The sequence below is a fragment of the Typopeltis vanoorti genome, chromosome 2 (genome assembly GCF_054136105.1).
Source record: "Typopeltis vanoorti isolate ZY-2024b chromosome 2, IOZ_Tvanoo_1.0, whole genome shotgun sequence".
Taxonomy (NCBI): Eukaryota; Metazoa; Arthropoda; class Arachnida; order Uropygi; family Thelyphonidae; genus Typopeltis; species Typopeltis vanoorti.
In genome coordinates, this window is record NC_143550.1 from 32,869,435 (window position 1) to 32,895,456 (window position 26,022).

General features: G+C 35.7%; 1 protein-coding gene across 5 annotated transcripts in view; it reads right to left on the minus strand.

The window, feature by feature from the left end:
- LOC150108908 (uncharacterized) overlaps positions 1-26,022 on the minus strand; it is a 295,478-nt gene that overhangs the window by 57,304 nt on the left and 212,152 nt on the right. For all 5 annotated transcript variants that reach the window (XR_016550111.1, XM_090410920.1, XM_090410911.1 and 2 more), the window contains exon 12: positions 21,504-21,561. Coding sequence is in view for 4 of the 5 variants with exons in the window: in XM_090410920.1 (XP_090267046.1) it covers positions 21,504-21,561 (58 nt within the window). In the remaining variant the exon portion in view is untranslated. The remainder of the gene's footprint in view (positions 1-21,503; positions 21,562-26,022) is intronic.

Sequence of the window (26,022 nt, forward strand, 5' to 3'; positions counted from 1 at the left end):
AGTGAGTTTTGGTGGGATAAATAACTAGCTTTAGGCAGTATATGATGAAACGAACGTTTAGTATGCAACTGAGTGATAACCTCATAGGATGTGGTTGTGATTGAGGTATCAACAACTTGGTCAGTACAAAAGGTACTGACCAAGCAGGGAATATGTGGAACCAGGGCCCCAGAAATACATCTTGCACCCTCCGTCCAAAAAGAAACTGATCTTTTCGAAAATAGAAGAAACTAGTGGTGCCACTTGTTGTATCTTTTTGTTGTCAAAAGCGGAAACCTTCATTAGTGTTGTGTGAACGAACTGTTTGACATTTGTTTCATTAGAAACAGAGTTATAGTGCCAAGAGTGACAGTGTGTTTTGATGAACAGTCGGAAAATGAGTTTCAAACAGAGAGCTGCGATTGACTTTTGTGTTAAACTTGGTAAAAGTTTTACCGAAACGCATCAAATGCTTCAAAAAGCATACAGTGATGAATGCTTATCCCGTACTCAAGTTTACAAGTGGTTTAAGCGATTTCAAAGTGGTCGTGAGATGCTTGAGGACGATGAAAACTGGGCCGTTCAAAAATTGGACTGAGCGAAGTTAACATCCAAAAAAAAAAGTGTGATTTCATCAAAGAAAACCCGAAATAGTCCGTGAGATTGACTGAAAATAAATTGGGGATTCCAAATTCGACTGTATACAACATTTTGACTGAGAGTTTGGGCCTTCATAAATTGAATTTGCCATTTGTTCCCCCACAAGTTGACCGACGACCAAAAAATGTATCGAATTGAACACTGCAAGGACTCAAACCTCCTTGAAAGGATCGTTATTGGTGACAAAACATGTTTTGAGTATGTTCTCTTCTGAGTGGAGACCACCAGAAGAGGGGCATCTGAAAAAAAGTCGCTTGGAGAAGTCAAAAGTAAAACAATGCTGTTTTGTTTCTACGATTCCAAGGACATTATCCACAAAGAATTCGTTCTGCCTGGCAGAACGGTGAATGGCAAGTTTTATGTTTTAATTATGAGCTTGAAGTTTTGAAGCGATTGATAGCGAGAATTCGTCACATACGGCATGAATATCGTGATGCAGGCAGCTGGTCACTTTTGCACGATAATGCACCATCTCATCGTTCGAACATTGTGAGACAGTTTTTGAGCAAAAACCAAGTTTGTGTGTTGGATCACGCACCATATTCACCTGATTTAGCACCGTGGGACTTCTTTCTCTTCCCCCGACTTCATTTGCCGATGAAAGGAAAGCAATACGACACATTTCAAAACGTTCAAGCGGCAGTAACCATGACGCTCAACAGTATCCCAAAAACCAATATAAAAAACTCATTTAACAAATTAATTGACCATCCAAATGCTGTATCGAAGTTGAGGGAGAGTGTATTGATTGAAATAAATGATTTGAATAATTATAACTGGCCTGTGTTTTATTTTCTATCAAAAGTTCGGTTTCTTTTTGGACAGAGGGTGTAAATACTCTAGCCACAAAGAGTTTTACTTGCCCAAGGTATCAGTCTCCTTTACACATTGTTACAGGTAATGTTTTAAAAAAAAAAACTAAATGTTATGAGGACAAAAGAAAATAACACATTCTCACTACACATTACATGTAATTATACAGAAACATGCTTTCCTTTAATGTGTGTATAAAATATATGCTGCAACTCTGTTTTAGTTTTCTATCATTTATTGTTCATAAGGAACAATAAATTCAATTTACATACATTATCCATGAAATGAATTTACAAGGAAAGCTAAATGATAAAATTCAAGAAAATAGCACGGAAGTATGTAGAACTTGCTGTGCAGCCATACTCAATCACATGATCTGGTCTTTGACTTGTCTTTGCAAGATACAGTAGGGAACAAATTAATCCGTAGCCTCACATTTTAAAGAAAAATTTTAATTTCGCAAGAAAATCAGTACAAAAATTAAACTCCATCTTTACTTAATTTATATGTGCTCCTATGTTCCTAATAAGTTTATTAATTTGCTTAAGAATGGACTCTACCAATGTAGAACACATTTTTCTTATTTCTGCATCTCGAAAACATAATTTATGATGGACTGTATTAAGTTATCCTTTGTATCACAAATTAATTTTCTAAGTCTCTTTTTTACTATGGCCCAAAAATTTTCTAGAGAGTAACCTGGCCACTGAAACAACTCTTTCACTTTTTTTGAAATATAGCATGTAGCAAGATCTGTTGAAAGTGCATTCTTCTCTTTCTGGATCTGTGGGACCACTCTTTTCTTCAATATTTGTATGTATTGGTCACTTTTCATCCTACTGTCAACAGGCACAAGTGATCCTGGACAATCATGTGTAAAACAGCCCAAGAACATCTTTTGAGCTGGATATTTAGTAGCTTTTGAAGGTGGATGGGAGAAGTCTTCTCAACAGCTAATTTGCAAACATAGGGTACTCACTCTCCTTGGAGACAAAGAAATGGCTTTCATCTGAGAATATGACCTTCTTCCACTTCTGAATAGTCCAAGCTTTTTACACCTTTGCCCACTGCATAGGTGTAAAAAGCCTCTTTTCTGCATAGCCTTCATCAACAGTTATTTCTCTTTTGACTATCCATTTTATAGCTATACAAAATGAATAAAACACTACTAATATCAACTTTTTTACACTATTAAAAATGCAGCACTCAACCAAAATAGTGAACTAAAAGCCAAACCGAAAACAGTAAACTGAAACCAAAATTTGAAAATTCAGCTTGTTTGGATTAATTTGTTCGCTACTGTAATATTATTTATTTTTAATTTTAAACAACAGTATTAAAAAGTCTTTTCATTGTGTAAAATGTTCTGGTATTTAATTACACTAAGCTAAGGGTTAAAGGTGTTGGCAATGTAAGATGTGTCTATGTACGCTGGCTTCTAAAAGCTAAGGGAACTATATTTTTACCTATATATGGAAATGTAAAAAATTTTCATTTCTACAGCCAAATATGGACATAATATTGGCAACAAATTTCCTAAGGATGCAAGCTGAGAAATTCAGATCTTGAGGCAAACGATTCAATTAATTTCCTCAGTCTCCAGGAGTATCTCCATTGCTTGTGTACGATGTGGCATAGCATTATCATTCATAAAAATGAATTCTTCACCTACAGGACCATGGAACAATTGAATACAATGTTGAGGAACTTCCTTGCAATATCATTCACCATCCATAGTTCCTTTTTCCAGCACTTGTAGTTTGGTGCATCCATTAAGAATAATGCCTCCCCACACCATGATCCCAGCACTGTCATATCTATTCCTTTTGAGAGCATTCTCCTGATGGTAAGCCACTTTCATGGTAGATCAAATGCCATCTAGAATCAGAGGAAACACTAAAATGTCTCATCTGCAAAAAGTACGTTAGCCCATTGGTGTCTTGTTCAATTTTTATGGATACAACACCAATGAAAACATGCTCTACAATGAACAGTGGATAAAGAGACACAGACTACAGGCCTTCGGGTGTAGCCCAACAGGTGGGCCTATAGAGATGCCGTGCACAGTTTGTCAAGATATCCATGTACCCATGCTTGAATACGGCCCACTTGGAAGCTGACCTGCCATGGTGTGTTGTTTTGCAGTTATAATCAAAAATCTCTCTTTATGCTCTGTGGGAGCAAGAGCCACCTCTTAACAAAAATCTGGAACACATTCCATGGGTTTGAAACACTGCCTAGATACAATGCTATGTGAGATTCCAAATTCTTTTAGCAATATAAGTAATTCTGCAGCCTTCAAGTTTTCAATCATCTAGATGTCTTTGAGACATCACAAGAATTCAAGTTTGCAACTTTATTCCTTCACAAAAAGAGATTCCTTCAAACACAGTTCACTTAACGTAACCTTTAGCCTTTTATTCTGTTGAGTGCTACCACGTGACCCCTTGGCGTGCAATTTGAAAATTTCAATGTGTACCTTCTTTCTACTCAAAATTGTCAGTTACACATATTGCCACAAGCTGATTCATCTGAATCTGCAGTTGATCTTCAAAAATAATGTTCAATCTTAGGTTTCAGACACCAGTGTAGTACAGTATTCCATTACATTGTGTTTATAATTACAATGTCGATGTTTTATTAAAATATTGTGAAAAAGCATAACTAATTGTCTTTAAATAATGTCATGTATACAGTATATACGAATTAAGGTTATAATTAGCTAAAGGAATGCATTGATTTGATTATAACATTTATTTTTGGGGAATGATAACTATAAATTATATGAAAACCTTACGCACCTAGCTTGATTCAAGCCTTAACGTTTATCTATTAATCAGGAAATCCTCTCCATCACTTAGATCATCCTGGCATCTATAGTATTGCTTGATTCTGAAAGGTTACATATTTTGATCAAAGTGGAAGCAGTTTGGGTGGATGAACACAGAATATATCTGTATTACAGTCACTCTGGTATTGCAGGCAATGCCAGTGATTGGATTTATGGGGGTGGGGGGAACTCTCAATTAAACATATGTGAATCTGGAATTTGCAACAGCTCTACAATATCCTCTAACCAGAATCATGTCAAATTTTGCTGCAGCAAACATGAAGTAGTTTGGTGGATATTATGGTGGACAGTTTCCTAAAGAAATTTTTATTTAGCATAGCATTGTGCCTGTGGAGATTTTTTAGTAGTTTATTGTACTTTTTATGTTGACAGTTGACTGTAACATGGCTAACTCACTCTATCCAAAATCTGGGAGACTTCATCATAAGATCATCAGGCTGAACAATCACCATGTAGGGTGCTAGTAAGGAATAGGTTTGTCATTTTGAACTCTATATTTGCATTTCTGTTGTGCTTATACTCTCATGCCCTGGTGACCAAGACAAAATATCAGTTCATTTAATAACCAAATAAGTTAGTGTCTGCAGATTTCTGTTTCTTCCTTTAAGCAAAAACATGGAAGTGCAACCCTAATTATCAAATTCCTACACTATACCATACCATGCTTTCTCCTTTCATATACTTAGGCTCTTTCATACCCCCCCCATCCCTCTACACATCCACTGTTTGCCATTTTTCCAGTCTCTCCAACTACACACTATGGTATGACAGTGAATACAAGTAAGCTATTTCCTCAATTCTACCTTGCTAATTCCCTCTTTCACTACTGTCTCATGTGCTAATCTTTATAGGTAACTGTGGCATAATTAAAATTAATAACTTAAAGTATAAAACCAACAGTAATAACTTTAATGAATTAAAGGTACAAATATTTCGTACCGAAAGTAACAGTACATCATCAGTGTAGAACAAACAGTTAAAGGAATGGAATACAAAGTACAGAACAGTCAGTGGATTACCAATTAAATTGGCAGAATTTTGAAGAAGTATCATCTTATTCCCACATATTTTCTTATCAACAAAATTTCTCATTGCCATCTACAAAAGACAAACTGGCACCTCTATCATTCGCTGGTGTTTACCAGATACCATGTGAATGTAATTTACCATACTTTGGACAAACAGGCCATTCTGTGGAAAAAAGAATGAAGGAACATCAGTATTATATCGAATACATGAACCCTCATAAGTCTGGCCTAGCACAACATAGTATTGACATTAAACATAATATCCAGTGGGATAAAGCTTGTCTTCTCCACAGACATGAACGCCTTTTTAAAGAAAGTTGCGAAGCCCTTTTACATCAGCTGAATTTGAATTGAAATGACTGTCACTCTCTCCCAAAAGTTTGGGAGAGAGTGACAGTCATTTCTTAAAATAATTCTTAAAAATAATTTTTAAGAATTATTTAATAATATTTTATTAATATCAATCTTCTGGCATGTGGCAACAATTTAATTGGTAATTCACTGACTGTTCTGTACTTTGTATTCCATTCCTTTAACTATTTGTTTTATACCGATGATGTACTGTTACTTTCAGTACGAAATATTTGTACCTTTCATTCATTAAAGTTATTACTGTTGGTTTTATACGTGTTAAGTTATTAATGTCTCATGTGCATCACTAAAAGATGGTTTTGTATTTATTCATTCTGTGTTTTAAATTCCTTCCATCCAAAATGATGGAAGGAATGCTTGCATTACTATGTATTTATGAGTGCAGCTAAAGTTATATGCAAATACCAACAAAAGAATTTGTTTAGATTTGTCTTTTCGACAATCTGTGAGTTTTAAATAGCTGAAGCTATGCTTATCTCCATAGCACAGCTGGAAAATACCTGGGTTTGATTTCTGTTAATGATTTAAAAAATATTTCTTTAACCATTCTTAAACTGAAGGTAAGTTAGCTGGCCTTGTACAGAAGTGGCCGGGATTTTCACCTGGATATCAGGAAGCAGTCCCAGTGCAAGGAATTTATTTGAGAAAATCTCACTCACACAATGTAGATGTCTATTACATAAGTACCAGGCATGTGCTAAAGTTTAAATAATCTGATAACCTTGCTCCAGAGACTAAACATTACTTTTTCAAGCCGCATCAGCCAATGTGGTGGAGGCCACCACATTGAATGATGATAATGTAAGGATATTCACTCGGTCAACAAGGATGGGAAGGGAGTACCACATTTGCTACGAGTTACATTTAATCATCAATCTAGATCCATGGCCATCCAGAAGCCCATTGGCAGATGGACTCCCAGTCTAAAATAGCAATCACTTCCATTCAAATGAATCTGAGAGGAAACTGTGAGGAAAAGATATGCTTATTTCATGTCTTTCTTTATTTGCTGTCCATTTCTCCAAATTATGTGATATTATTGTACTATATGGAATAGTTCCATATCAAATCCAGCATATGTTTACCTAAATAACAACACTGTTTAATAGTAGCTATCCTTGTTGAATATGGTTAGTCTGCAAATATACTTTGTTTTGGTATTCTTAGAATGAAAACTAGTAATTTCAGGCTACTTTGCAGGATGTTCTATATACGAGCATGGCACATACCATATTTGCTGCTGTATAAGACGCATCCCCCTTTTTGTACACATTTTTAGGAAAAAAACTTTATCACAGAATTTATAGTATTTCAAATATAAAGTAATAAGTAGGTCTACTTTCAACAAATACCTAATCTAACTAGGAAAGAGTACCCACCTTTTAATCTTCTTTGTCAAAACCCAAAAATTTATCGTAGGTTATGTTTACTGTGAGCTGCTTTTTTTAGATCCTCTTCTTGATTCTGCCAAGTTCTTATCATTTTCTCAGTTGGGGGTGGCCTGAAATGCCTCTCTACAGCCCTGTTTGCATGTTCTTTAGCATATGCAATATTGTAGCAATGCTGACGTTTTTCAGCAATAATTTACCAAGAAATTTAGAGAAAATTTAACGGCAGAAATTTATCACTGTTCACAACAACCGGGACAACAATTGGTAAATTTAAACGAACAGGAACACAGCTGTGATCATTGATGATAGCACATGCACTCCACTGAACTCTACGTAATTGGAATGCTCTCACACACCGCCAGGAAGCAAGAAAGAAATCACGTAACTCGGAACAGAGAGAAAATTTCCAGAAATGAAAGTAATAAAAAACTGAGTATCAGCGTGACGCACCCTGTTTTTCAGACCTATTTTCAAAGAATAAAAGTGTGTCTTATAAACTTTTATTCTTTGAAAATACAGTTTATAGAACATCCTGCAATTATTTTTCTTAATACTTACACATTTTGTTTAAACAAAGGAAAAAAGCCTAATATCTTTTAATAAATGATAAGATCAGTAATATCATGAAAGTATATGACTAGTACATAAATAATTACGCAGGTTAAACTTGTAGAATTTTTACTAATTTAAAGTGAATGTTACTTCAACATGTTTTGTTATCTTTAGTTTGGCTGAGAGTATCTTATATTATAAACAAACAAGTCTTAAATGCTTTAAACAGCTGTTATTTTACAAATTAAAAGATAATGAACATAATGACTGTTATTATTAATCAATTAGTGACTTCTAGACATCATGAAGTATATAACTTTGGTTTCTATTTAATGTGCTATGCTAACAAATTACCTAAGATGACTCTTTAAACATTCTGATGAAAGCATGGTCTTCTAAATAAGGCACAGAGGCTGTCTGCTGTGAGTCTGCTTCTTCTATCTTATTTTCAATGTTTCCTACACTCCTTCACAGATTTTGAAATGTCTCCTAGTTTGAAACACTGTCTTTACGCAATGTAGGAAAACTTTGCAAGGAGTTAACTAGTTTGAAGGCTATCTTACATTGATGGATTTTAATAACTGAGTTATCTGTCTTGAAGTGCTGCCAACATATGATAAGGAGTAGTGCCTTTTGTAAATGATTACTGGTTTATCATAGGATGGTTAGAACATAATAATTTCTTCAGTAACTTTTTTGAGGATCCCATGAAATAGGATTTGCAGTTCCTCTTTTGTTTTAATTTCACCATTTGTAAGTATATTTAAGGCTGTTTTTTAAAGTTCTAATAATACCTAGTTTTTATGGAAGATGGTGGAAAGAGTATGCATGCAAGTACCTACCTATGTGGGTTTGTTTTCTGTACACCTTTATTGTTGATCCTCCATTGTTATTTTTGTTGATTAGGTTGTCTAGGAAAGATAGTTCAACTGTCTTTTTCTATTTCTAACATGAATCTGATCTTTGGATGATGACTGTTCAGGAAATGTACAGAATCCTCAAAATCTGTATATGCTCCTAGATAAAAACACATCATCAATGATAAGGATCCTCTGTTCCATGGCTTCTTCCTCAAATTTTTGTATATAAAGGGTGTCCCAAAATTCACGCAAGATTTAAATTTAGCGCCATTTGTGCGGTAAAGTGTTGCCAACGAGAAAAAAAGACAGCGTGACAGCTGACACTTCAGGGTTATTAAAAATGGAGTACTACACAAAAGAACAACGCATTTTCATTGTTGAGCAATATTTTAAAAATAATGAAGGTTTGGCAGCTACAGTTCGCAATTTTCGTACAAAATATGGTCGGAATAGCGATTTAACTTCATCAACCGTGAAAAGATTAATTAAAAAATTCAAGGAAACTGGATCAATTAGTGATCTTATACACTCTGGCTGTCCTTCAACAAGTCGTTCAACAGAAAACATAGAAGCAGTTCGTGAGAGTGTTGCTGAGAGTCCAGGAACATCAATTCGGCACAGCGGTCTTGAATTGGGCATTTCGAGAAGCTCTCTACAGCGTATTCTCACGAAAGATTTGCATCTTTATGCTTACAAAGTTCAACTGACTCAAGAACTGAAGCCTACTAACCACACACAGCGAAGAGCTCATTGAATGGATTATGGAACAACAACAAATGGATGCTTATTTTTCGAACAAAATCATCTTCAGTGATGAGGCTCATTTTCATCTTGATGACTTCGTTAATCAACAAAATTGTCGCATTTGGGGTTCAGAAAATCCACGAGTGATTGTTGGGAAACAAATGCATCCACAACGTGTCACTGTTTGGTGCGGATTTTGGGCTGGAGGCATCATCGGTCCATTCTTCTTCGAAAATGCGGCTGGTAAGGCAATAACAGTTAATGGTGCTCGTTATTGCGACATGATAATCCAGTTTTTTGTGCCTAAATTGCAAGATATGGATGTGGACGACGTGGTTTCAACAAGGCAGTGCCACATGTCATACAGCCCGAGAAACAATTCAATTACTGCACGAGTCATTTCCTGGTCGTGTAATTTCCCGTTTTGGTGATCAGAATTGGCCGTCCAGATCATGTGACTTAACGCCGTTGGACTTTTTTCTTTGGGGTTTTTTGAAGTCTAAGGTTTATGCCAACAAGCCCACGACCACCTTGAAGGAGGAAATTGAGCACTGTATCAATGAAATTCAGCCACATTTATGCAAAACGGTCATGGAAAATTTCAACAAAAGAGTGTGTATGTGCCAGCAAAGCCGTGGAGGCCATTTACCCGATATGCTATTCCACGCATAACCCTGTACTGTATACTTTATGAATCAATAAGAAATTACAATTTTTAATTAAAAACCTGTGTTTTCTATCAAAATTACTTCTTGCATGAATTTTGGGACACCCTGTATAAGTTAATGATGGAGGATGATAGAGGTGAGCCCAACCACACTATTTTCTGTAGTAAAATCTTCCTTTCCAAGGATTAAAGGCAATGATGCAAGCGGCATGGAAATAGGTATAAATGGATATCTACTGATTCTTCAACAAAAAAAGTTTGTGAACAACGAAACTAATTTTAAGCTGGCTAATATATCTGATGGGATAATTTGTATATCTGTAAGTTCTCTACAAAATGAGACAAGTTTCTAAAAAAAAAAAATTACCCCACATACTACTAAAATATAGCATGACAATGGGCTCACCCCCATTCACCCTCCCCTCTGCTAACTTATGCAAAAATTTGAGGAACAGGTCCTAGAACAGATGATCTTAACACCACTGTATGTCTGGTAAAGATATGCTGATGATGTGTTTCTTATCTGGAAGTATACCTAGAAAGACCTAGAATATTCTATACGTTTCCTGAACAATCACCATCCAAAGATCAAGTTCAACATTACAAATGGACAAGGACAATAAATTGCTAATACTAGACATCCTAGTCAAAAACACAGCAGGATTGACATTAGAGATCTACAAAAAACAAATCCACATGGGTAGGTAGTAATGTATGCTCTTACCACCATCTTCAACAAAAACTAGGTACTGTCAGAACATTAAATATATTTACAGATGATGAAATTAAAAGAAAAAAACTTGGAAACCCATTTTACTGGTTACTCTAAGATATTATTGAAGAAATTGTTATTTTCTGATAAACCATCTTATGATAACCTAGACAATTACAAAGGCACTATCTCCTTACCATATGTTAGCAATGCACCAATTATTAAAATCCATCAATGTCAGAACTGCCTTCAAGCCAGTTCCATTCTATAAACACCCTGGGATATACAAGATTCCTTGTTTCTGCAGAAAGTTGTACACAGATCAAACTGGGAAAATTTTCAAAATCTGTATACAATAAAAAAAATAAATGTAAGAGATGTTGAATGTAACAGAAGAAAGAAGCAGACTCATAGCAACATCCTTGCAAAACATCACATTCTAGATTGACAAGCTTCCATGCCTCACTTTGAAGAATATACTTGAATCAGAAAGGACATCATCTCACATAGTATAGTAAAAGTAGAAACCAAGGAATTATGCTTTTGGACATCATCAAATTCTTGACATGTACCCTCAGGAATGGTGGGGTATAGATGTTATGATAGTATTAGATGAAAAGTTATATCATTATTAACTTCAGATCAACAATTTTCCTCCAAATTAATCTGTTATATGTCAAAACTACAATGTTATCAGATCTATTTGATCTTCCTCTGGGGGTTTTTTTCCCTACCAGCAAACTACTGGCAGAGAACACTTGTTTTGCTAATCTCTTCCACTTAACAGATTGTTTAAGTGACTATGGTCACTTAAACCAACCCAGCTCTCAAATTAAATTGGTCTGAACACTGTCTTGTGCATACAGTTAATTTAGTGTTGTGACTAATTTCCCTCTTACTCCAAAAATTTTATTCCAACTGAATAAGTTATAAATTTATTCAGTTGACATCCTACTATATCAGCTTTCCTAATTCTGTTGTCTATTCATCTCATCTTCCTTTTACCCTCTTTTACCTTGCGGTGTCAAGGGTTTATTAATCATCAAACCTCAAACCATTCACCGGATAAGGTGGTCAGCCCTATGCCCTGGTGTATCCTATGTCCTGTAGTGTTGAGTTCTCAAGGTAGGTTTGCCTGCTTTGCAGGATGAAAAACCCCAGGATAAACTGGGGGAAAACCTTACAGTCCACGCCCAAGACCAGCTAACTTGGCTATGGCTGAGGAAGATCCTTCAGCTCCTCACGTCACTGACAGGAATCGAACCTAGGACACTCCTTCCCTGGGCATATGGTTGCTAAGTGCACAGACACTAGGCTAACCGTGATCTTCACTAACATTTTACTTGTTCTGTAGGTTCTCCATTCAGGACACAGTTGATATTTTCAATGTTTCTGCCTACTTTTATTGCTGATTTTTAAACCAAATTTGTTACAGCAGTTATTCAATTTAGTTAGGGAATCATGCAGACTTGTTCAGATTTGTTTAGAAGTATAACGTCATCTGCATAAAGTAAAAAGTTGAGTTAAAATCTCCAATTTTCACATTGGTTTAATGCTACTTTCTTTTGTAATGCGATTCATATACGGAGGCTGTTCAATAAGTTATAAGACTATATTTATACAGAAAACAGATTACCTTTAATCGTCATCATTTACATGATCTTTTTCGAAGTAACTACCATGAGACGCGATGCATTTGTTCCAACGTTGCATCCACTTCTTAAACACATGTGAAAGTCCGTTTTTTGAGAGTTCTTTCAACACCGCCTCTGCAGCTTTTACACATGCTTTGTTGCTTTCGAAATGGCGGCCTCTTAGTGGTTTTCTTGAGCTGAGGAAACAGCCAGAAATCGCGCGGTGCGAGATCAGGACTGTATGGAGGGTGTGGTAGGATATCTATGTTGTTCTGCAAAGCGTCCACTATACAACCAGCAATATGTGGCTTTGCATTATCGTGGTGCAATAAGAAGCCATTCTTCAGCAATGGATGCTTCCTTTTGATGTGCTGTACCATTGTCCGTAAAACATCCGCATAGTAAGAGCCATTTACAGTATTCCCAGGTTCTACAGCGTGTTGGTAAACAATGCCTTCATAGTCAAAAAAACATTACGGTCATAACTTTACCAGCTGATTTTACAGTTTTTGCTTTCTTGGGGATAGGCGAAGATGGATGCTTCCATTCACTGCTTTGTTGTTTCATTGTAGGGTCATAGTGATACAACTAAGCTTTATCTGCTGTAATGATGCGTTTTAAGAAGTTGTCGCCTTCTTGTTCCAATCTTTCTTTCCATTCTGTGCACACATCCACTCGATGCTGCATTTGCTCTGGTGTCAAGAGTTTGGGAATCCATTGGGCGCAAACACGTTTCAGTCCCAAATGTTCAGCCATGACTGAGTGAACACTTCCCACAGAAATATTTAGGACAACATGCAGCTGGCGTACTGTAATTCTGCGATCCTCCTTGATGATAATTGCTGTGTTGATCATTGTTTGTGTGATGGACGTTGAAGGTCTTCCCTCGCATTCAAGATCTTCCACATTTTGCCTTCCTTCCTTAAAAGTTTTATGCCAGCGAAAAACACTTGCCCTCGACATTGTTTCATCGTGGAAAGCTTCGCGTATCAAGTTAAAAGTGTCCGATGCCGATTTTTGCAAATGCACACAAAATTTAATCGCATAACGATGTACCAAGGACGCTTCCATTTTGACGACTGGTCGCAGCTCGTAGGCACGCCGAAACAAGCTTGCGTTTAGTCACGTGACACTCTGGCACATCAGCCCATATATGCCATCTATCAACCTCTTTTGTTAATATAGACAACAACATTTCTTTATTCCACAGAAATTAATATTGTGATGAGTAGTTTCGCAATAGTAAAATTAGTCTTATTACTTAGTGAATAGTCCTTGTAGATGAACAACATACAGGATAATGTTCATCCTTGTCTCGCCCCTGATTTAACATCAAAGCCACTGTCCTGTACCTCCTTCAATTCTAACTGCTGATTTACATATCAAATAAAGACACTAAGTATTGCTTAATATAATGTACCATTTACACCATATAACTATAGTGTTTTAAATAGTTTTGCTCTTGGCACCTTGTCACATGCTTTTCCAGATCCACTAGACTTAAACATACAAATCCTTGTTATATTCTCATGATTTATCAACTATTAGTCTTAAACTGAAAAATCTAATCCTGACAACCTCTATTTAACCTGAATCCAGCTTGTTCTTTATCAAGCTTCCCTTTCACAAATGATAAATAATCCTTATATAACAATAACAATCCTTAGCTGTTTCTCAAGTGTAACAGGCCTTGTTACATAAATCTTACCAGGACATTCAACAGGGAAATACCTCTGTAATTCTCACCTTCAGTTTTAATTGCCTTTTTTATATTGGTACTATGAGAGCTACTTTGATCATCCAGAATTCGACCATTTGTCCAGGCCTTCTGAATTGTCCAGTGCAGCCACTGTAAAACTTTTATACCTCTATACTTGAGCATTTCTGATCAGATATCATATATTCCAGCTGCCTTTCCACATTTCAGGTTTTTGATGGCTTTTTGTATTTCAAGTATGGACATGTATTCCTGATTGCATGCCTGTTGAGTGTTTTCTACCTACTGTGCTGTCACTGCATGTTTCCTTAACAATATTTCCAAGTAATTACTCCATTCGTGAAGAATATCTTTATATTTATCATTTCTGATTCCTTTCTACAGTACTCTTTTCTCTATTTCTAGGTTTATTCAGTAACCTCCACAACATTTTGCCCCTTCCTGATATTTACTTCGTATGTTATTACCAAAGTCTTCCCATAACTTATGTTTATCTAGTTTTATACACCCACTGTTTCTGTATTGTCTAAGAGCAAGCTGATGTATTTGTTAGGAACTTTCAATTATGCTTTCTTCTTTTCCTTCACTGCCTATTTAAATTCCTGACTCCACCATGGAGTTCAGATTTTTTTACCTTTACGATAGAAAAAGACAGATGACCTCCCCACATGCTTCTCTGGCTGAATCAGTCAAATGGAAGTCATTAATTAGAGTATATAATATTTGATAACTCTGCTATGCCAGCAATCACAATAATATACAGACTTGCAAGTTGTGCCAGCGAATAGTACGTGTGATAGAATTTTCTATTCAGTATCTTTTAATTTTTAAAATAACAGCTATGTAAAGTATTTGAAATCTTTCTTGTTTGTTTAGAATATTTTCCCGAAGGTGCTGTTAGCAAAAAAAAAAAAAAAAAAGATAGTAAAACATGTCAAAGTTTAATTTAAATGAGTAAAAATTCAAGTATAACTGTGTATATTGATAAACTGTACTATCTTTGGTTGGCCATGTGGGTAGCATACCTGCTATCTGGCTGCAGGTTCAAATCTCACCATGGGCATGGATGTTTGCGATTATCTTTAGGAAAATGAATGTCATTGCCTGGTGCGAGACTTCTGCCCTGCTTACTGGAGGCCTGAAGTGGCTTGAAAAAGTTCGATGTTTGGTCTCTAGAGCAGGGTTTCTAGACATGTAAAAAAAAAAAAAAAAAAAAAAAAAGGAAAAAAAAAATATATATATATATATATATAAAATTGATAAAAAAAAAAAATTCTTAGCACACCCATGGTGCAAAATATACTATACGTTTGCAAAAATAACCTTTTGTAGGTGGTAGCAACATTTAAAAAAAAAACTTATTATTAAGAAAAAGTGTCATTTGGCTATCAAGAGAAAATCTTGCACAAAGTTCCAATAAGTTATACTTTGTCACTAATTTTGCTTTATTTTCCAGTTCTCCCAACTAGCCATTCTTTTCTGTCATTTTCTGCCAAGTTATTTTAGGTTTTCTCCACTTCCTTCCAGGATCTCTGTCAAAGCTACTCTTGTAATTTCTCTGCAGTTCATTCTCAAATCAAAGTCCATTGTCTTCCCCCCCCACCACCACTGGTGATACTTATATGTTGGGGCCAAAATAGTTTTAATATTTGATAGAAACATTTTGTCTGAAAGCTATTTAATTTAGCTTCCTATTTTTTGGTCATTTTTCATGTCTGTGAGCCATATAATAATATGGCCTTAACGTTGCTCTTGAAGATCTTTATTTTAGTTATATAACAATAGATATAACCAAAATAAAGATCTTCAATATCAATGTTAAGGCCATATTATTAATGGGTGCTTAAGGGTCAAAACTGTATAATCATGTGTAGACTTTTAAGGAATGCAGAGAACTGACTGGAGCTTCTAACGTAACATCTAATCTTCATCTTCTTGTGGTGCACCCTGTTAGGTATCTATCTGGATACTGAACAAACAAGGATGGGCTGGTAATTTGGGATTTAGCTGACCAGATTGTATTCTTATTGGTTGAAACCACAATGTAAAATGATGGTACAACATGACAGTTAAACAAAGCCCCTGTTGTTTTCGTCAGGAAACCAGGGTGAAAAGTCAGCTACTGGAACAAATCTCAGATCATGTCCCAACTCAACATCAACAAAACTCAAGATTGGTACTATCAACATAAGAATCATTAATGGAAAGGAAATGGAACAAGCAGAAGAATTGGATAAGTACCAGATTGAGATAATAGTGTGACTGAAACAAAAAAAAAAAAAAAGACAAAAACAGGTGACATCTTTCTAAGTGATGACAAATACAAAATGCTATATTCAGGCAATGAATTTCCTACAGTAGAGTAGGAAATGGTTACCAGACATACAGAAATGTTTTGGGCAAATTTGGAGAAAAGAGCAAAGCTAATAATAATGGCAAATACCTGTTGGATTTCTGCTCAGGACAACATGGTCTGGTTATTACTAACACCATGTTCCAAAATAAAAAGGTGCACAAATTCACATGGAGAGAAGATGCAAGCAATAAGAAAAGTCTCATTGACTATGTTATAGTTGATAGTGATGTTTTCCCATTAGTTCAGGACACAGGAGCATAGAGAGGATTTGAAATAGGAAGTATTCACTATCTAGTTTTGAGCAGGATAAAATTGAATTTCATATTGAAAAGAACAGTGTATATGAAAGTTTTAACATGAATCAAGGTTGAGCAGCTTTCAGAGATGAACTGTAGACTCAAATACACAAACATCGCTAAAGAAAAAATGAAAGAGTTTGAAAACAAGAACCGAACCTTGGAGATCAAATTCAGAAGAACACACAGATTGAGTCATACAGAGAGGTATGTAGTGAGGTTGTTTGTAAGGAAAGAAAAATCAGAAGTCCATGGTGGATTCAGGAAGTTAAAGAAGAAAACATATCAAAGGTTTCTTTTTGGCAAGTAAGTCAACTTGTGCTTTCAGTGAAAAATGTAAGAAAGCAAAGTGCTGTGTAAAACTAGCTAAACAAACATCATGGGGAAGACTTTGGTAAGAACAAAGATAACAAATATCAGGAAGATGACAAAATATTCTGGAGGCTATTGAAAAAGCTTTGAAATGGAGGAAAAAGTACTATGAAAGGAATGAGATGATAAAAGTGACATGAAAACTGAAGATAATGATATTCTAGATGTCTGGAGTAATTACTTTAAAAGACTACAAAATGAAACAAGCAGGATCAGTATGATGGTAGGAAAAAACTCTCTACAGGAATGCAGTCAGGAATACATATTCATACTTTAAGTAGTAAAGGTAATCAAAAACCTGAAATTTGAAAAGACAGCTGGAGTAGAAGAAATGCTCAAATATGGAGGTATAAAAGTTTTACCACTGTATAAATGACATATACAGTGGCTGCATGGCATAATTCAGAATGTCTGGTCAGAGGGTCCAATGCCAGAGGATTGGAGTAGAGCTCTCATAGTACCCATCTATAAAATGTGAAATAAAACTGAATGTGAGAATTAAAGAGGTATTTTTCTATTGAGTGTTCCTGGTAAACTTTATGCAAGTACACCTGAGAAACAGCTAATAAAAAGTGAGGAAGGGAAGCTTGGTGAAGAACAAGATGGATTTAGGCCAAACAAGTTTGAGGTTGTCAGGATCAGATTTTCACTTTAAGACAAATAGTTAAAAAATCTTAACTATATAATGGGACATTATATCAAGCAATACATAGTCTTTTTATTTAAACTGTAAGTCAGCGCTTAGAATTGAAAGAGGTACAGGAAGATGGTGTGCAACAAGGATGCACATTATCTTCACTATTATTCATTATCTACATGGATCACATTATGAGGGAAAGTGGTATTAAATCTGATATCAAAATTGATATTAATCCTAGCACTTTACTTCATGCAAATGATGTTATACTTCTGAATAAATCTTGTACCAGTCTACAGGATTCCCTGACTAAACTGAATAACTGTTGTAATAGATATGGTATGAAGATCAGCAATAACAAGATAAAGACAATGAAAATGTCAACTGCACTGTGAATGGAGAACCTATAGAACAAGTTATCATAATAGAAAAATTTTCTTTTAATTTATGCATATATGTTATCCTTCCATTTTGATTTTTAATTTTTACTCACATGTGGTTTTAATTTAAGTTTGACTGTTCCTAAGTAATCATCAGATGTTACATAAGCTTCTCACCTTCCTTTTAACATCTAAGAGTGAATTCTCAAACTTACCCTTGCTTGCAATATTTTATCAGTAAGTCAACATTCTCATTTCTTTGACTACATGATTCATCTATTGCTCTCGCGTTGTCTTGATTTCTTTTGCCAACTTTAGCATTCATGATATCGTGAACTTGATCAATGATTACTGGTGTTGTTACACTTCTTGGACATCCTTCATGTGGATCATCTTCAAGGCTGGTAAAGCCACGTTTAAACTTGGCATCCCATTTCTTAATTGTCGTAAATGAAGGAGAAGAATATCCATAAACTTTTATGAACTTAGAATGAATTTCTTTTGGCGTTAAACCTTCTTTTACAAAGAATTTTAAAACCACATGATACTCAATTTTATCCATTTCAAGGGATATAGACAACATTTTTGCTTCTGACATCTGTATAAAACAAACTACTTGATAAAATGACTTGCAATTTCACATGGATAATTATGACAGATGTACCAACTTAGAAAAAAAAATCTTGCCGATAGTGTTGCCTTGCCATCTATGGTCGAGGCTGAGAACTTTCAGACCACCCTCGTATCATCTGTTGGTGCATAAGCCTCTATTATGGTTAATTTAATACATCTTAAATATAATTAGCGATTATTATTATTATTATTTGACACCTCCAGGGAGTCCACAGACTTATCGAGGGAGGGCACCTGTTCTACAGCTCTCTCTCCACCATTCAATCCACCAACTACAACCACACCAACGCCATCTACCGTCGACCATCACCACTAGTTTTTCCACAGACAATCACAAACATTCATGCCCATGGCGGGATTCAAACCTGCATCCTTTTGGTTGGAGAGCGGATACGCTAACCACTCAGCCAGGCCAGCTACAAATCTCCCAGTCAGAGGATGAGTCTCAATAGATCGCAATATGGTGCTGCTCTTCTAAGCACGACACCCAGACCAGTACCTAGGTTGTCTGCGGACGATTTGGTACCCGCATGTCACACCCTTAAACTCTCTCTTCAAAGTTCTTTGCAACTTTTCTTCACGGTACTTATTTGCTATCAGTCTCACGGATGTATTTAGCCTTAGGTGGAGTTTACCACCCACTTAGGGCTGCACTCCCAAGTAACTCGACTCCAAGGAGATCACACCTGATGGAGACAACATTAGCTATGGGCCTCGCACTGACTCTGGGTCACAGCCTCGTTCAGGGGGACTTATTATTCGATCACTTAAGATTTTCCAATTCATTAAGCTTTTGCTTGTCTCCTCATTCATGATTTTCATCAGATTATGAATAGCAGTGTGTGATATTTATGTATAGTTCTCATTCTTCCAAAGCATGTCTATCTTAGTTCACTTATACCTAAAATATCTATTCTGTACTTTCCCATTGTCAAACCTTGATAAGTGGGAATCCTAAAGAATTCCACATCTGTCATCGTTAAACAGATAGAAGCAAGCATTTTCCTACATAAAATTTTGCATCTTATTTTTCTAAGAAGTGCTATATACATGCAATATAATATAAAATTATGTTAGCATAAAGAAAAGAGATTGTAAGTTGTTAGAGGAAATAATTTTTTGATTGTGCAAGGCCATTAATACTGTATAAGTTGAACAAAGATTTACTAAAATTTATAATACATGTCTGAGGAATGACTTGCATAAAATATTGTGAACAAAGGTTCAAAGGGCAAAGGCACGCCAACAGAAGGAGAGGTGGCCTCAGGCAGTTGCATGTCACGGAGCGTGGTCAGAAGAAAATCGGAAACAAATGGTATGAAGCGAGACCCACGTGGGTGAGTTACGAAGGTTACAGTGATTATCGGTAGGGGAGATAGAAATAAAAGGGTTAGGAACCCCCCCCCCTCTCTCTCTCTTGTAAATTTTTTTTTTCTTCCCTTGGCTGGTGGTCGTCTGGCAGATAGAAAGTTGCACGGAGGAGAGGCTCTGTCCCGAAGTGCTTGTACTAGGAACAGCGGTAAGCTATGTTCAGAGTCCAGTGAGCAATAGCAGGAAATGCCGTCCAAGTGCCAGCGATGTTATAAGCTCCTGATCATATGATGGAGTACATCTCCGCAGTTCTTGGAAACACTCAGCATCTAGGTAGCAGACACCATGAAGGAGAAATCGCCCAATGCCACAGTTATGCCTGGAACAAGTCAGTCATGCCAGAATCGTGTGAAATTACAGAATGATCGGAGAATCTAAGGTAATTAAACCGACTAAGTGAACAAAAAGGAAGATCAACCGAAGGAAGGCAGTCCAAAAAGCCTTAGTGTATGGTAACGTTAAAATTTCCTTTGTCTATGTTATGTGTGTAACTTACTATGGTGTTAAGTTAAGTGAAATTAAGACATTAAGGATCGAAGAGTTTGATTTATTTAGAGCAGGACTGTAGCATGTTAACATTAGAAAGAACAGTGAGTTAGCTCATATACAGGATAATTTAATGTGTATGCTTTAGAGAAAGCTGAGATGAATTAGTCTGAGTAACAAGATATATAATGAATGTTTAATGAGAAAATATTACTCTAAAATAACCTTCTTTGTGAATGATTTATTAGGAATGCTGTTTTTGATACTCTTGTTTCATTAAGGATACATGTAATCTTATCTGATTAGTATTGGAATTTAGTATGAATGTTAATTGTATTGTAAATGTGTTGATATGCTTAATAAACCTAAGTGTCTGAATTCTAGAATTCGATGCACCACTTGTAAAAGGTTCAAACCTGAGCAGGGAAGAATAGGTTACATTGTGGGTCACGACTGAAAAACAATAGTCACTTGTGTACGTATTGAAATTACTTCTTAGTTAAGATAACTTTACTTAATCTAACTGTTTTAGGTGGTGCAGCAAAAAAAAATAAATATTCCTAGAGCTCTATGAGAAGATAGATTTCAAGAACTTTGCCACGTTGGCTTTGGCTCACTCCTGAGGTAATCCCTTTGTGTCTTGGAGGTACCATGTGACTCTTTAGAGAAGATGGGAAGTATAGAACACAAAATAAACAGTTTAAGAGATTGGGAGAAAACACCATTTCCCTAATAACTTCTTGTGTCTTCTTTCAAGCTTGAAACATATTTCTAACATTCTATGTTTTCTGTTTAGGTGAAAGTCATGACTTCATCTGTTTCCAAGGTTCCTGTAGGCTTTGCCTCTGAAACTTCACCCATGCATTAGTTTCCTGCTAGCTTAAATAGTGGTCATCTAGGATTCTGCAAGCCATCACACTACTATAGTATTTATTAATAAATACAAAATGTGTGAGCCTAGAAACTGGCCATAACCCAATTACTACACTTACCTTAAGTGTTTTATCATCTCCAGCAGACACTATTCTCCATCGATCAGCTTGTAAACACCTAAAGAAATAAAAGGTTTGAAATTTAACATAAACACACTTAAGGAAATGAAATTTTAATTGAGGTAATGCATAATATAATAAGATAAATTGAGCAGTAAAGGTGGATAGATGGATCTAGTGTAAGCAAAGGTTTGCATGTGAAGTGTCTTCACAAATAGGCTAGTTGTATATAGAGGCTAGTAACTTCACATTAAATGCCCAAGTATCCCATAATGAAAAGCACACATCCTTTTGGGTTTATATAATGCTATGCATTATGGGAATAGCTACTATCCAGACCGGTTTCGACCTTTATTGAGGTCCCAAAATTAACTATTCTGGAATGTTGGACTGAATGGACGTGATCCTTTATTCCTTTACTGGATTAAGGAATGTCATTGAGCAAGTCTTGCATTCAAATTTATTTCCTTTTTCTACAGATGGTTACCATGAGAACTCTTCTCTAATCATCTAGAATTCAACCTCCTGAATTATGCAGTGCAGCTGCCATAAAAGTTTTATACCTTTATTTGAGAATTTCCAGTTAAAAGCAGAGACGTGGGGAGGAATTTTGGTGCCTATGGCCAGGAAAGAAAATTGCGGCATTCTAAAAAAAAAAACTTTACAAATCTCAATTTTTGCACCTATGTAAAATTAGTGCCTATGGTCAGGGCCACATTGGCCATAGCCTCACTATGCCTCTGGTTAAAAGTAATCTACTCCAGGGCCTTTCTACATTTCTGGTTTTTGATAGCATTTTCTATCAATATGATAATAAATGAAATGAGAAGTGGCAATCGTTCAAAGTAATTATTTTAGGCAGAATATCTTAAGCTTTCATATCAAATTATTATCTTAGATTACTTTTTCAGAGGTTTTTCATTTGCCTTAAGAGCATTTTGCTGTATTGAATTCTATCATTATTATTATCATCTGACCTCCATGGAGTCAAAGAACTCATCATGGGCAGTCTATACTCTCTCTCTCTCTCATGCCAAAAGATCATTGAACCATACCTGCCTTGAACTCATTCAAACTAAATTCTTCACATGACGTTTTGGCTAAGCTACTTTTACACATTCCTTCATTTTATTACATTTTTTCTGTATTATCTCAGAGCAACTTGCTGACTTCCTGAGCCCACATGGACTTCTGATTTTACTATCCTCACAGAGAACTTTAACCCATACAGAGAACTTTAACTTTGCAGGCTGAATATTCAAGGTTTGGTGATAATTCTCCAACTCTCATTATTTCTTGAATAATATTTGTATGTTTCAGTCATCTGTGGAAGCTGCTCAACTTTAATTCTTTTTTTAAACTTTCTTTCACATTTTTCTATTCAATATAATATTTAATTTTATTCTGCTAAGAACTAAATGGTAATCACTTCTTCCTTCAAATCACCTATATAATCTTGTATCAGCCATTCTGAAGATATGGCTATCAATAATAACATAGTCAATGAAACTTTTCTATTTCTTATGTTCTCGCTGCATGTGAATTTATGTACATCTTTACATTAGAGCACAGTATGAGAACAGATATCAAGATGCTTACCATCCTTATTAGTCCCCCCCCCATTAAAAAGAATTTGCAAAACATTCCTTATGTATCTTATATTCATTTCCTGGTTTGCTATTTAGTTATCCAATAAGAATCAGCATTTCCTTTGTTAGCTGCCTTCTGTAATGATTGAACAATTCCTATGCTTCTTCCATAATAAAACTTTCTGATGGACAATAAGCATAAGTCTTATTGTTCAATTCACCATTCTGATGTTTACTCTCATCATGTTGGAGGCTTAATGGATTGAATACAGCACTCAGAAAGGATTAAAACAGAATTTAATACTTCCTATATTTCATCTCAGTCACTGAGACATCTTCGGGAATTACAAAAAAACTAATGTAACATATACACAAATAGCACACAATACTAAGCCAACCACATGGGTGATACTAAAGTCCTATCTAGGTGGGATCTCTGATGACAAGTGTTCCCTAAATCTCTTCATCATCAAATTACTGCCATGTACCCTCAAGGGGTGAACAGGATATGATAGTACTACATGAAAAATTTACATCATAACTAACTTCCTATCTACAATTTTCCTCCAAATCAGTCTGTTACTTGTCAAGACTCCAACATTATCAGATCTTATATTTCTATCGTCTAAGGCACTTTGTACAGTGTCAATCCACCTATATCTTGGTCTTCCTCTGGATCATTTTCCTGACAACCTAGCAGAGAACACTTGTTTTGTTAATCTTTCCTCGCCCATTCTATTTAAGTCACCATACCACCTGAGATTAACTCGGCTAACGCATTCCTGGATGCTGACAATGTCAAGTTCTTTCGTAATATCCTCGTTTTTATTATTGCCATTGGTGCCATCTGTTCACGCCTCTAATCTTTATCAGGACTGTCATATCTGCAGTCTCTAGTTTTTGGTCAAGTATTTTACTTCTGACCCAGCTCTCAGATCCATAAGTTAAAACTGGTTTGAACACTGTCTTGTATACAGCTAATTTAGTGTTCCGACTAATTTCTCTCTTATTCCATATGAATTTATTCAATTGACTTCTTACCATACCAGCTTTGTTGATTCTGTTATCTATTTCCATATTTAATTTGCCATCTTCACTAAAAATCGTGCCTAAGTAGCTGAAATGTTTTGCTTGTTCCACAGGTTCTCCGTTCACAATGCACTTGACATTTTCAACAATTCTGCCTATTTTCATTGTCTTTGTCTTTTTATTGCCGACCTTCATACCATATCTATTACAACAGTTACTCAATTTAGTCAGGGAATCTTGCAGACTTGTAGCGGATTTATTTAGAAGTATAACATCATCCGCATAAAGCAAAGAGCTGACATTAACATCTCCAATTTTGATATCAGGTTTAATACCACTTTCCTTCATAATGTGATCCATATAGATAATGAATAACAGAGGGTATAATGTACATCCTTGTCTCACACCAGATTTAACATTAAACCATCTTCCTGTACTTCCTTCAATTCTAACTGCTGACTTACAACTCAAATAAATATTAAGTATTGCTTGATATAATGCCCACTGACACCATATAACCGTAGCGTATTGAATAGCTTCTCTCTTGGCACCTTGTCATATGCCTTTTCCAGATCAACAAAACTTAAATATAGATCTTTGTTATATTCCCATGCTTTCTCAACTATTTGTCGTAAAGTGAAGTTCTGATCCTCACAGCCTGTATTTGACCTGAATCCAGCTTGTTCTTCAAGTTTTTCTTTCACAATTCTTCTCAACCGTTTCTCAAGTATATCTTGCCAGGAACACTCAGTACAGAAATACCTCTGTAATTCTCACATTTAGTTTTATTTCCCTTTTTATATATGAGAACTCTACTCCAATCATCGGGAATTCGTCCCTCTGTCCAGGCTTTCTGAACTATGCAGTGTAACCACTACAAGACTTTTATACCACCATACCTCAGCATTTCTGGTCGAATATCATCTGCTCCTGCTGCCTTAGCACATTTCAAGCCTTTGATTGATTTTTCTACTTCAAGTACGGTTATGTATTCCTGACTGTATGCCTGTTGAGTGTTTTTTACCACTTGTTTCAGTTAGCAATATTTCAAAGTAATTACTCCCTGCTTCAAGGATATTTTTTCTCCCGTTTTCATGTCACCTTTATCATCTCTAACTTCTTTTACAGCACTCTTTCCTCCATTTCTAAGCTTCTTCAACAACCTCCAGAATATCTTACCACCTTCTTGATATTTATTTTCTAGGTTCTTGCCAAAGTCCTCCCATGACTTTTGTTTAGCTAGTTTTACACAGTGTTTAGCTTTCTTACATTTGTCTCTGTATTCTCTAAGAGCACAAGCTGACTTATTTGCCAGGAACTTTTCATATGCTTTCTTCCTTTCCTTCACTGCCTCCTTAACTTCCTGTGTTTACCATGGAGTTCTGATTTTTCTATCCTTGCAGACAACCTCACCACATGTCTCTCTGGCTGAATCAATTAGTGTTTTCTTCAAGGCTTGCCACTGAATCTCCAAGGTTTGGTTGCTGTTCTCAAACTCTTTCATTTTTTCTTCGCTTTAAAACTTTCTTACATGTTATTCTTTTCAATATGAAATTCAATTTTATCCTATTCAAGACTAAATAGTGATCACTTCCAATTTCAAATCCTCTGTACACTCTGGTGTCCTGCACCAGGGAGAAAACATCACTATCAACAATAACAGTCAATGAGACTTTTCTTATTCCTTGCCTCTTCTCTCCATGTGAATTTGTGCACATTTTTATGTTGGAACATGGTGTTAGTAATAACCAGTCCATGTCCTGAGCAGAAATCCAACAGGTATTTGCCATTATTATTAGCTTTGCTCTTTTCTCCAAATTTTCCCAAAATATTTTTGTATGTCTGACAATCATTTCCTACTCTGCTATTTAGATCACCAACAAGGACCACCTTTTCCTTTT